Here is a 13,489-nt window from a genome sequence, read left to right as displayed (position 1 = left end):
GACGCTGCTGTGCGTAGCTTGGAACTAGCATTTATTTTTTTGTCTAAAAGATGTAAAAAATTAATGCAAATACAATTGATTTAATTTAAAATTTTCAATATATCATTGTAAGACTGCTTTTTTGCTAATCAAAAAAACTACGCTAATAATCGACGTTGTTTGAGAGTGTAGTAGCTTTTAACGATATTAACAGATCGGTAATATCACAGTAGGTTTAGATCTAGATCAAGAGCGCGTACATCACTTATGGGCGTGGTTTACGGTACTTCCTGTCGTTTTGCAAACGGAGCAAAATACTTGTATTATTCATTTTCGTGTTTTTTCGCGTATAATGATGTTTTTCAATAGACTGTATCTGGTTACGTTTTAGTATGTTTGCTATATTTATATATGAATGTTTCAAACCACTATAAAACTAACTGTGAAATTATTTCCCATCACGGTTACTTATACTAAACTAATAAAGCCGCGGTAGTTGTTCACATTTGTGAAAACCTACATGAACAGATTTTCCCCCAAATCGGTTATTAATTAAAGCTATACTTAATTAAACATCAACTAACGCTGCAATGATAAGTTCTTAGCAGCGCTATAGCAAAAAAGACCATGTTCAGGAGTAAATCGCATGGCGACATAAAGAAGCTTGCCAAAAAGTTTTTGGATGTCAGGAAATCAAACACAGACAGATTCAAGTACTTGAAGAATGTTGTCGGAATTGGTGGTAAGCTCATTTATTTATTTATTAACATGTATACTCAACATGGGTGTTTCAAGTATTGGTATCATTCTATACAAATACTGTAACTTATCTGTAACCAACCTCTAACTAGATTAATCTACCTGTAACTCACTGGTGCTACACGCATACCACTTGTGCTGTAACTGTACATTTATTGAACTAGGTTATTTTACTTAAATTTATTAAACCTTTAGTGGCCAACAAAATTTAGTGGCTTTCAATGCAGATTTGAGCATAGCTTAACATTCTGTCTAGTTACAAATGGGGTAGGCCCTACATTGAAGTACGACAAAGATTTTGACAATTGTAAATGCTGGTGGAACGTTAATGAAAGTCGTATTTAAAATCCAAACTTTCAGATAATTGTGTCGTAAAGGATTTATATGCATTTTCGTTCTTATTAAATGTTTTACGAAATACTTTAGAAGGTTATTCAAGGCACATATGAATATGTTTTGAATTTAATTTGGTTAAAGTATCTGAAAATTATGTTAAAACATGAAATCAACCAGACATTTGGGTAAAGGAGGTTTAGTTAAAAAGATTATGAACGAAAATGGAGTCGACAGGCTATTAGTCAATTTCATAGACTATGAAAACTATAATAGACTATTCCCAGACTACTAGTCGAAATTGAAGACTATTGAAAAGACTGGTCTTATAACGCTATCAGAATTTATAAAAAGTAACATATAACCATAACATCACAATTATGTCATCTCAAATGATTTCACTATATATATAACCTGTAAAACAAACAGGCATGTCAGTAAAGTTGTGAAAGCTTTCAACAAATCAAATTTTGCATAGCAACTTGGATTTTAAATCAAAGGAACATACAATATGCTGTACATGCATATATTGTTACACCCGTATGTTGTAAAATTTCATAAAAAATAAGTTGCATGCATATCAAATTTGTGTGCGGAGTATTTTTATGGTACAGCGATTGGAACATAGCAAATGTTTAGTTGTTAGAGCTAGTACAAAATTATAAAACTAACCCAACACTAAGATAAATATAAATTTAGCTAACAGGTTAAACTTACTACATGTATTAATATTACAATTAATAGTAGTATTGTCCAGTATTATATATAAGATTAAAAAAGATTTTGTCAAATATTATTATTTTCAACTAAATGGCTTGAGTAATAGAGTAAATTTTTGACCAAGACTACACTCTTCGATGAAAGGAATCATTTTTGACTAATGGCTTTTTGGCTAATGTGTATTTCGGCCAATAGAAATTCAACAAAATCACCCAAACAAAACGACAAATGACACTTTTTGTGTCTAATTGGCATCGATAGTCTATACCAATAAAGGGTTGCCTCATATGCTAACTAAAAGTTTCAACTTTTAAAAGGAATAAAAGTCATTTGTCGTGCAATTATGTTTATGTGTAAATGAAGTAACTCATTATTGTAAGACTAAGTGAAAGCTCGGCGTTGTACGAGTAAAAAAACAGCTTATAAACAGTGGCAGGTAATGTAGCTGCCATGGCTAAGTTTTACAATATTTTTTCAAATTAGAAAATTGGCTAATTTGAGTAAATTGAGCTAATATATTGCTAAACATATGAAAATAAAGACCATTAAGCCATGAAGCCAGCTCTATTGGGACGTCATGCGTCACACAATGTCGGTATACGTTTTTTAACCGATGTAATGAATATGAGCATGATTAATCTATTGTATCGCAAGTATCCCGTATGGCTTAATGGTTTAGATCGCTCAAATAGTGTTCAAATCCAGTGCGAAGCGTATTTTTCGTTGCTTAAGCTATCGCTATAACTAGACACACGACAGACAGACCAACAGACAAATGAAAAACACTGACATTTGTATACACTATAAATAGATTAGATGTCACACAGTTCAGTGACCAGATCCATTTCATTTCACTGCAAAATTTGATCGTGAATCCTTATAGATGTCTATTTGTTGACAAAGATGATATATTTGTTTGTACATTTAGCTTATGCTGTTTGTGTAAATAAATTATAAACAGGATGGCCATGGGTAAAGAAAATAAAAAAGCTAACCAATATTACAACTTAATTAATCATATTAGTCAGAGTAAAGGTCGTAACCATTTTAATTGACCCATCGCTGTTCTAGAATACTGCACCGTAATGAGGTAACTTATCAGTCTAAAAATGACTGTATCCAGCTGTGGGTATTTACTGTGGGCCCAGCCCTTCATCGGCACCAGCCTTGTCATGTTTCTTCAGGTTACTTGCAGTTGTTTGACAACACCTAAGTTTGTAACACAGAAAGTTCAGACACTCATATAACCAGGGTTGGCACGAAAAAATAAAATGGTTTCAAGAATTGATTTAAATAGTCCTTTAAATCAATGACAATGATATTTAAATGTCATGATTTAAATAGTCATTTAAATCATGATATTTTTTTGAAAAAACAATTGTTTCTTTTTTAAATTTTTCTCATAATCTTGGCAAAAATGAGTGTTTCTTGGCAAACAGTTTTGCTTTGATGTCTGTAATAAATCTGTAAACACTCCTCTATCATGAATAAGTAAGTTTGATGGAGATATTTAACTGCATGTCTAGTACAATGCTACAGAAGGACCTTTGAAGTTAGGACATGAGTTTATTTAGTAAACTTGAAAACAGGATTATCTGTGAGGTAACAACTGCAACTGGTTCAATTTCCCCTCACTATTCTGTTCAATAAATGACATTATGACATCAAACTCTTTACTGCAATCAGCTCAAGTGCAAGCGTTGAAGAGTATTCTTTACTTTTTGTTTCATTAATTCAAAAATAAGAAACCAGTTAGGTACTGAAAAACCAACAAACTGGTATTTATACTTCGCATGACCATTTGCATCGATCACACCAAGAAAAAATGTGCTAAAATATTTCATGGTACCGTTCATGTTTTTGGCTTTTATTGGTACTTTGTGTGAAACTGCTAGTAGCTCTACTCCGCTAACGTACGTGTAGTTTGCAAATTATGACTTTATATGGCGGTTGAATGCAAGAAATATAAGAAGTTGTCAAACTAAAGCACTGGTATGTCAAAAATACTGAGTAGTCTGTACAACAGCATTCTGATATGTAATGCACAGAAATTTGCATTAGGAAAAATGAATGAAAAAAATTAATTTATCAAAAAAATCATAAACAAAAAAACTTAGCTGAGGTCGAAGAAAATTAGGATTTTCTTTCTAACCGTGCACATGAAATTCACCCACAACTCAGAATAGTAGATTAAATCTGGTATGGACATCAATGTTGTATAGGGTTCCTTTTCTATTTGCTGTACCCACAGTTTGTTTAGGCGTTCATGTGATGTATTGATCCATTTTTGCAGTGTCCTATCGTCTGTTTTAGTCATGGGCTCTTACAGGTTTTGTCACTAGAGTTGGTCACTAGAGTTTTCAAATTCATACTGTTGCAATGCCACTCACATTTAGACTCAAATTCATACTGTTGCAATGCCACTCATATTTAGACTCAAATTCATACTGTTGCAATGCCACTCATATTTAGACTCAAATTCATACTGTTGCAATGCCACTCACATTTAAACTCAAATTCATACTGTGGCAATGCCACTCACATTTAGACTCAAATTCATACTGTTGCAATGCCACTCATATTTAGACTACAAGCACAGATGGCGTTATTCCTAGGCTGTGATTGCATAAATCTGCTGATGAATTTAGTTTGTTTCACTCGGTGTCCAGAGTGCAAAACAAACAGGTGCTTCATTGCAAAACCTCCATCATGTTCACATTGCATTTCAAGGATCTATGAAGTTATAAACTGACTTCATCTTCAGGCCTTTTTATCATGGCTATGCTGATCAATTTAATTATTTGCACAAGTCTTATTCACGGATTCAAATTCAATAGAGTGATTCCTGCTTCAGTCAGTGCTCTCAGTGCAAAATAAACAAGTTTCCACCTAAAAACCATATTGTTCAAAGACATCCATTGGTATCATACTTGACTGAGCATGCTAAGAAGACTGGATTGTGATGTCACAACAATTTTTTTTGCAGCTTTCACGTTCTCACTGCGTTTTCTCTCATGCACCTTTGTCAAATGACTCACATTGAAGAAACTCTGCATCTCCCCAGTTCATTCAAAGTCAGGATGTCCTGAATGTTGTCCTGGTTAGATTCTCTTGTGACTTCCCTCATAGCTTTTCAATCCAGAAACCGTTTTTGTATTCATTTGTGGAATTGCCAGTAGTGGTAGTGTCATCGGTTGCTGGTACTATATAGTGATTTATGCATTAGATTTCCTGACAACAGGTAACAGTAGTTCCCAGACCTGGGAGCTTTTAGGCTGATAAGGTTCATATTCCTCTCATTCAAATATTGTGTATGGCAAATTCTTTCCGTGTTTTTAAAGAAAAATTTTGCACTGCTTTTGTTTGTGATGTTACCTACATGTATTTTATATTTTCATTCATCAATTATATTTTCTCCTCCATAGGTTACGGTTTCAGTAGTGTTTATACCCCCTTCATAGCTAAATAGGTCTCTTCACCTTCTTAACTCGGCAGTGTTCCATTTCTTATCCCACCCTTTTATACCTTTCTATATAGCAGCGACTTTTTTCAAGTTAAAATTTTTTCAACTTGAAAAAGTTTTGAAAGAGTTATTGTGTTTGCTTGACATGTTCTTTCTTCTTTTTTTATATGCGATGTCCTTAACAGTACTTCTCTTTGCAGTAGGTGATACTCTATAAATAGCGCACCATAAATCCCCATTGTGTCTTCTATATTGCCTCACCGTCTCTTCATTCTTTGTTGACAAACGCAATGAAGAGTATTTACTTTGTAGCAGTTGAAATCGTGCTTCCGTATGTAAGATGCTTTTTACGTAGCATCTCCTATTGGACGTATAGTTCTTCGTAGAAATGCAATCTTCTTATTTGGTCATCCCACGAACTTCTCAAGACAGAACGTTTGAACTCTCGTTTCAGTCCCTTTTAACTTTCTGTAAGACATCCATTATTGGCTGCTGTAGTGCTAGTAATCGCTCAATGACTGTATAATATGCGCAATATTGGTTCTTGAGCTCATACCAGACCTTCTGAAACATTACTGTAATACGTATGGTATACAGTGATGACAAAGATCACATGTACAAATGTACAAAATCATAGGAATCCAAGGTTGGCTGGAGTTTGCTTCCGTTGTTAAAAGAGGGTACACCGTATACACATATATGATATAGAATTACCCTATATGTTAGTTACAATACACAAACCAACAATTTGTTTATGGCCAGATCATTTCATGATTATAACATGGCAAGCAAAGGTTTTAGTATGCCAATATCACTAACAATTATATTCATAGAATTGTTAAAGTTGTGAGTCCTCTGTTGCAACTAATAAGAAAAATTGATGTGTTAATACAAATGATGGATTTGATGATGGAGATAACTGAGATACATAACGGCATGTTTTAAATTTTTACCACATCTGTAAAACTATAAAAAGTGCTTGGCTCACATTTTATTTGAAAATCGAGCCATTTCTACAAAAGCTAATCATTTGCATTAAAAATTGGTTATTTGAATAAAGGGATCATTTATATGGCCCTTGAGACATTTTAATTTTTTTCTGGTTAACTTGCTTTAGCTGTTAGTTAATCCACTTACATGTACCTTCAGAGTATAACTAGAACGGATTTGCTGGTAATCCACTTACCTTCAGAGTATAACTAGAACGGATTTGCTGGTAATCCACTTACCTTCAGAGTATAACTAGAATGCATTTCTTATTCTCATGAAAACTTGTCAATTAGCTCAATTAGTTTATAGTAAGCAGTTGTTTGTACTCAATTACTTATATTATAACTTTGTTACACTACAAACAATTTGGTTACAAAGCTTTTCGTAATGTAGGCAGCTAATTTTAAATAGGTATGTTGTTTTTTAGATGCATGTGCAAGCCGAATGCTTATTAACTGTACTTGCAAGAATTATTTGTATGTTGAATTTTATAGAGAGCGAAGGGTTTGCTACGGAAGATGTTAAAGGGTTCTTTGAGCAACACTACCAACATGTCTACTATGTGTTTTATGAGATGTTTGTCTATGTGGATCAGGAGAGGCGTGTTAGAGGTAAAGGGCGTCTTTCAGCATTGCAATTATTAGCATTATTAGTTTAGCTGATAGATCTGTGTTTAGGTTTATATATAGGATGTTACATAAAGGCAGACTAGTAGCTCATACTAGATTGTGTGGAGTCCAGCATTGATTCATAGTGTGTAAAAAATGAAGTACATGTAGGTGTTCTCAGAGGCCTCTTTCTACCAAATGTAGAAAATTTCAAATTTGCCTATCACTTGGCCTCCAGACACACCCACTGGCTGCCCTCTGAATGGTTTTGTATTAGACACGTGTCCATGGTGTATTCATGTACATGTATATATATGAGAGAGCTAAAAGTTATATGCTACACTTTGGCTCACAGAGACGTTTATATGTGTATTGAGCTCTACTAGTCTTTTCTAGTAGTGCTTTCTAGTAGTGGTTCCTTAGTAGTTCCTAGTAGTAGTTCCTAGTAGTAGTTCCTAGTAGTTCCTAGTAGTAGTTCCTAGTAGTAGTTCCTAGTAGTTCCTAGTAGTAGTTCCTAGTAGTAGTTCCTAGTGGTAGTTCCTAGTAGTAGTTTCTAGTAGTAGTTCCTAGTAGTAGTTCCTAGTAGTAGTTTCTAGTAGTAGTTTCTAGTAGTAGTTCCTAGTAGTAGTTCCTAGTAGTAGTTTCTAGTAGTAGTTCCTAGTAGTAGTTTTTAGCAGTAGTTCCTAGTAGTAGTTCCTAGTGGTAGTTCCTAGTAGTAGTTTCTAGTAGTAGTTTCTAGTAGTAGTTTCTAGTAGTAGTTCCTAGTAGTAGTTCCTAGTAGTAGTTTCTAGTAGTAGTTCCTAGTAGTAGTTCCTAGTAGTAGTTTCTAGTAGTAGTTTCTAGTAGTAGTTCCTAGTAGTAGTTCCTAGTAGTAGTTCCTAGTAGTAGTTTCTAGTAGTAGTTCTTAGTAGTAGTTCTTAGTAGTAGTTCTTAGTAGTAGTTCCTAGCAGTAGTTCCTAGTAGTAGTTTTTAGCAGTAGTTCCTAGTAGTAGTTCCTAGTAGTAGTTCCTAGTAGTAGTTGCTAGTAGTTCCTAGTAATGCTCAGTTTGTAGTCTTGCATGACCTGTACTCTCTATGTGCAGCTTATTGCTTTAAGAAAATTATAAATGTGAATATTTATAATTTTTCACTATTTTATTCCCACCTACTTGAACATTTACATGATAATTTATTTTAGGTCAAAAGGTACACAAGGATGACTTTGATGCACTACTTGTGCTATTTGAGGTATGTCTTATTGTACCTGCCATCCATTTTATTAATACTTGCCGCTTTTTGCCCGTTCTTAAAGGTTTACTTGCAACAAAATTCACATTACAGTTATTTGGTATCAAAAGATTCACCATGTTTTACTCTGCTGTGTTGTATGTCCAAAATATGTGGAAATGTGATTACAAGCTCTTAAAAGCTCAAAAATGAACAGTTAATCGCAGCCATCACCAAAACGCTGTAGAATAGATTCCCTTTCCAAAACGGCTCTAATGGGACGTAGTTGAACAAGATGGCTTCTGTTTACACTTCCATGCAACCTCATTCGTCGAAATATTTTCACAAATATGCTTCACGCATTCAATAAAACCATGTCTATTGTCCTTAGGCGTCTATTTCATCATCACCGTAATGTCGTCATTTTGAGCACTGATATCTCAATACCCACCATAAAATTTCATCTAATTTTTTAACCTTAGCTCGTAGGAGTGCATATCATCATCTGATAAACATGACGAGCCTGTTGGTCACATGTGATAGTCGAAAAATGCTGCAGAAATTATTTGCGCTGTTTGGTAGGAAGTGTGGGTCACATGATCAGATTACAACTAGACGATTATACCAAGCCGAAACAAAACTGTAAAGTAGCCATCTATATTTGATACGGGCTTTTTGGTAAAACCTGAAGTATTTGTCATAAACTAGTGCTACGAGAAGTTTTATATTGAGCCTTTTATTGGCCTTTCAATTCACGTGATAACATCACGTGTCAAAACAATAACCAAATTGCTGGAGTAAGTCAAAGAAATAAATTGATTCCAACCTACGGCGTTTTCGTGATGGCTGCGATTAACCGTTCGTTTTTGAGCTTTTAAGAGCTTGTAATCACATTTCCACATATTTTGTACTTAAAAACAGCAGAGTAAGACATGGTGAATCTTTTGATACCAAATAACTGTAATGTGAATTTTGTTGCAAGTCAACTCTTAAACTTCAACTTTTTCTTGAACGTCATTATCCTGCTTCATCTGTCTTATGAAGTTGTTAGTCTTAGTTGAGCTGATGATTCCCCGATCTCAAATGATCTCTGTCTTGGGCCAACTCTGAGCAAATTTTTCTCCCCAGATTCACCTAATTGTTTAACAAAGGGACCCTACTAGACGATTGTAAATATTTCTTTAGTTCAATTTTGTGTTTTTGTAGCAAATCTTTGTTCTTCTACCTCGATTAGTCCAAAGGCGATGGCAATTCCACAGCATCAGTAAGTTACCTTTAAGTCATATCGTCTTATTCTGGATATGCATTATTTCACTGGTGTCACAAAATTTAGTTATAGGAGATCATAAACGTTGTATGGCAACACCAACTTGTACTGACAGGGTAGTTGCAAAAACCCATCAAACAGTTATGTGATTAACTGTTAGAGCTTGCGCTATTCAGATCTGAAAATTAGTGTTAAGAAGTTAGTGCTACCTGTAGTCATGACTGAAGAGTGAGATGACAATGCTGCTAATGGCTGGATCACGCTATGTCGCCATATGTTGGAGTTGTTTCCTCGGCGATTATTTGTCGATTATGTGCGCCATAAACCGAAGGCATCATCGAGGCAACACAGATTCTTTGGGAAAGATGGCAGCTGTCAAACTTTTCAATAATTCGCCGAGCATCTACGACAGCCTGTGCAATGTGTGCCACTTCAGTCGCCGATTGCTTGATGCATAGTTTCTTATATAACAGTTGGTGCGGGACTAGTATTTTATCTTTTCCCTGACCGTATTGTATGAGAACGCTATGCCACGGACATTCCGCTGATGTAAACATGGATGGCTTTGCGATAGGATGGACATTGTTATTACAGATGATCACTGAAGCATTGTGTGACACGGACATACGACGATATAGTGCGGACCAGTTTTTACCCCTTAACATACGAATCCTAGATAATTTGGAAGCCATGTTTTTAAATTATTAGACTTCGCATGAGCTATCTCAGAATTCCTTCAAGGTGAAAATGAAGCTATCATGAGCTACCTTGGTAATTCCTACTATTAAAGTAAAACTATCTTGAGACATCTCAAACTAAACCAAAACTAGTTTTACATTACTAACAAATTAAAAAGTTTTCTGTTCTTGAAAGACTGAACTAGTTTTCTACTCCGTAATTTGGGTAAATTGGGATACCGCAAAACCGCTAATTGAACGCCATGGCGCTCTATTTTTCAACCCTTCTTTTATAGTGACGGTCAATTAGAGGCGGCGTTCAAATAAAGGCTGGCGGTGTATTTTTCAAATGGTTCGTCAGAATTTTCGGAAGATAATTTTAGCCCTATTACGGGCGAAGCGGATGACGCCTATATTTTGCTCTCCTTTTCCAGTGGAGCAATATTAAACCTTTTGGATGCAATAAATCACTAACTTAACTCCAACTTGTCAAAGATCTCTTAATAAATATGCATCTAGAAACATTTCTCCCAGTTCATATCTATTCGCAATTAACCTGCGATGATATTATAGCCTGTATCATTCTTTGCAATTTGTTGGATTTTTCAATTTTGTTTCATTTTAAATTTGAAGACATATTTTTATTTCATAATTCTATTTAACAATGTTGTATAAAAACTCATTTCGCTCATTGATATGTTTGCAACAGTTTGCAGCCAAGACTAGCTTTTTATGTGCAATAGAAGTGGAGTTATAAGCATCGACCCATTGTAAGCCGTGTCAACATAGCCGCAGGATGCTATTAAATAACACGCTATAAATCTGCATATTTATAAGTTATATAATGATAGTCTATCAAATGTGACAAATATATATTCATGAACAAGTATCAAAGGAACCATATTTATATTACATACAGAAACAAAAATTAACGTTATTAAAGCAGAAATATTTCCATCGCTTGCTCGGATAGCTGCGTTTTAATTGTCGCTTTCGATGGAACGAACATCGTCTAGTTGTCCAATACCTTCCACAATATCTTCTGGTCTCAACTCTTCTTTTGCCTAGCTGAACTACCCTAGGACACTTATGTATTCGCCTCATCTAACTTTCGCGTTTTCGCGGAGTCATCCTCTCGCGAAAATTTCATGTGCAAAACTAAACTATCATAACGAATGAGCGAAAACGCGAAATTAAATAGCTTTGTTCATGGACGGTCCAAAAAACAAATGGCAGCAAGCGATCAAATTGCATTATCGACCTCGCCCAAACCATTCTACCTGCGGTTCACAATTACAAACTAGTCCCAAATTGAAATTTTTTTCTTATCGGTGAAGTTGTGAACTGAACCTGAGGAATCTAATTATGTTTGTTCCACTGCATTTATTTTCACATCACTATATTTTCGCACTCATCAGAGCTGCGAAATTAAGTTGCAGTGAAATTTTACTCTGTATGCTTCTCACGTAACTAAATACTAGCGAAATATAAGTGTCCTAGGGTAGTTGATATTAGCATCTAAACAATTTTTGGCAGAGCAAAACTTTTACGCGCTGCATTTAGCGCATATGCAACGCGTAAAAGTTTGCTCGCTAAATGTAACCTTTGGCCCAAAACTTGCAAGCCATTTTTATATGCATGTTCTTTGAAGTATTAAGACCGCGTAAATCAAGGAACTACTATTATCTTGAGACAGATATTAATCATTTTTATGGGTTGCTTTCAAAGTTCATCTACCAACATAAATCTAAACCGTTTTTATGTTGGCACATGTACTTCGAAGTATCAAGACCACGTTAAACAAGGAACTACTATTAGCCTGAGACTATTATTGATTATTCCTATGGTTTTGCTTTCAAAGTTTTAATGGAAAAAAGTGAAAAGCTTTGGAGTTTGACAACGAGAGAATTGATTGTTAATAATGTAAACGATTCATTATTAATACGTTTTTTTGGACACTTTTCTGTTGATCACTTGATATTGCGGGTTCATAAAGATCAAAGATAGTCAGGGTGGCGGTCAAATGGAGCTGGCGGCCAAATAGAGGGTGGCGCACTATTTTTCAACCCTGCTCTCGTAGTGGCGGTCAAATAGAGGTAGCGTTCAATTAGAGGTTTTACAGTAATTTTGAAACACTACTAAACAAACAGATATTTTTGGGTTGCGGGGTTTATGTATGTCGCGAGCTGTTTGACTGTTTTATGTAACACAATGTAAACGGGTTGTCAGGCGCAATCTTTACTGCGACCTGTTCATTCGTCCATCTGAAGCCACAGTGGGATGTTAGGAAAAAGATATCGTCATATGGTATTCGAACTCGCAAGTTTCTCCATGATAGGATGACCCTTTTCTAACTGTACCAGTTGTACACTTTTCCTGGATTTTAGAATGATTGTGCACACACTTATTCTCTGTACTTTATTGACGCACCTGATGGTCTCTCATGGCACTGGATACTGCGAGTGTACTAGTGAATTATAATTACTACCAAAGTATTCTGAAGAGCCAGTTAGATGGCCGAGGAAGTGTTGCCTCATATACATGTACATGCATTAATAGGCGCAACTTGAGTTTGGCCATCTGAATCTAACACAAGAAATTAAGGTTGTCTTAGCCATTCCCTGTCCCATTGTCACACAATGCTAAGTGTGTTGCATCTTGAATCACAATTCAGTCAAACGCTTGTGAAAGAATAAAGTAAATATTGCACTCGCTAATATAAGGGCCATCCAATCAAACGGGATGTTTGGTTGGACATGGCCAAACAAAATTAGGCTAAACTAAAGCTGTTTGGTTTAAGCTTTTGGGTTTCTGAAGAAAAAACTGATATATAAGGACCATCAAAAGCTTTGGTTCAACTGCCACAATCTTATGGATTTATTTAAAAATGAGCTTATGCAGGTTTTTTGTAGATTTTATCAGAAAGTATCGATATTTTTCCATCACTTGTGATTGTTTTTGATGTTTGAGGTGATCTGGTTGCTAGAATGTTTCTAGAATAAAATCGGTAAAACTTTGTTGCGGTTAAAATGCTCAGAAAAAAATATCGTACTTTTTGGACTATTAGCCGCTACTTTTTTCTGACAATTTGAGCCATGCGGCTTATATAAGGGTGCGGCTATTCTGTGGCTTTTTCTTTCATCGCTAGGGTGCATTAACCAGAATCTCCGGTTAGGGCACCTCTAGCGGTGAAAGAAAATACTAATGGTACCGTTCTGTTAGGCACTAGGTTAAAAAGCGTCGATTAATACGAAACTGTGCCGTTAGACGCTGTTCCGTTTTAAACAGCAAAGTTGCTGCCGCGTTACAAAGCACCGTCATGAGTTCTGCGGCCTATACAAAGGTGTGGCTTACGTATTGTTTTATTATCGGGTTTTTGGAAAATAAAGCAGATGCGGCTTATATAGGGGTGCGGTTTATAGTCTGAAAAGTACGGTACATGCGAAATGAAGTCACTAGTTGTTATCATAGTGATAGTTGCTAGTTG

At 35.4% G+C, this 13,489-nt stretch overlaps 1 protein-coding gene across 7 annotated transcripts in view; it reads left to right on the top strand.

The window, feature by feature from the left end:
- The first annotated feature begins 285 nt into the window (after positions 1–285).
- The window catches only part of LOC137399552 (ral GTPase-activating protein subunit alpha-1-like), a 67,566-nt gene continuing 54,362 nt past the window's right edge, over positions 286–13,489 (top strand). For all 7 annotated transcript variants that reach the window (XM_068085720.1, XM_068085718.1, XM_068085719.1 and 4 more), the window contains exons 1-4: positions 286–721; positions 6,739–6,855; positions 8,030–8,079; positions 9,265–9,322. In XM_068085720.1, the coding sequence (XP_067941821.1) occupies positions 607–721; positions 6,739–6,855; positions 8,030–8,079; positions 9,265–9,322 (340 nt within the window). In that variant the 5' untranslated portion in view covers positions 286–606. The remainder of the gene's footprint in view (positions 722–6,738; positions 6,856–8,029; positions 8,080–9,264; positions 9,323–13,489) is intronic.

This window comes from Watersipora subatra, chromosome 7 (assembly GCF_963576615.1).
Source record: "Watersipora subatra chromosome 7, tzWatSuba1.1, whole genome shotgun sequence".
NCBI lineage: Eukaryota > Metazoa > Bryozoa > Gymnolaemata > Cheilostomatida > Watersiporidae > Watersipora > Watersipora subatra.
The sequence above is the reverse complement of the archived record's forward strand: the minus strand, read 5'-3'. Positions and strand labels throughout refer to the sequence as shown.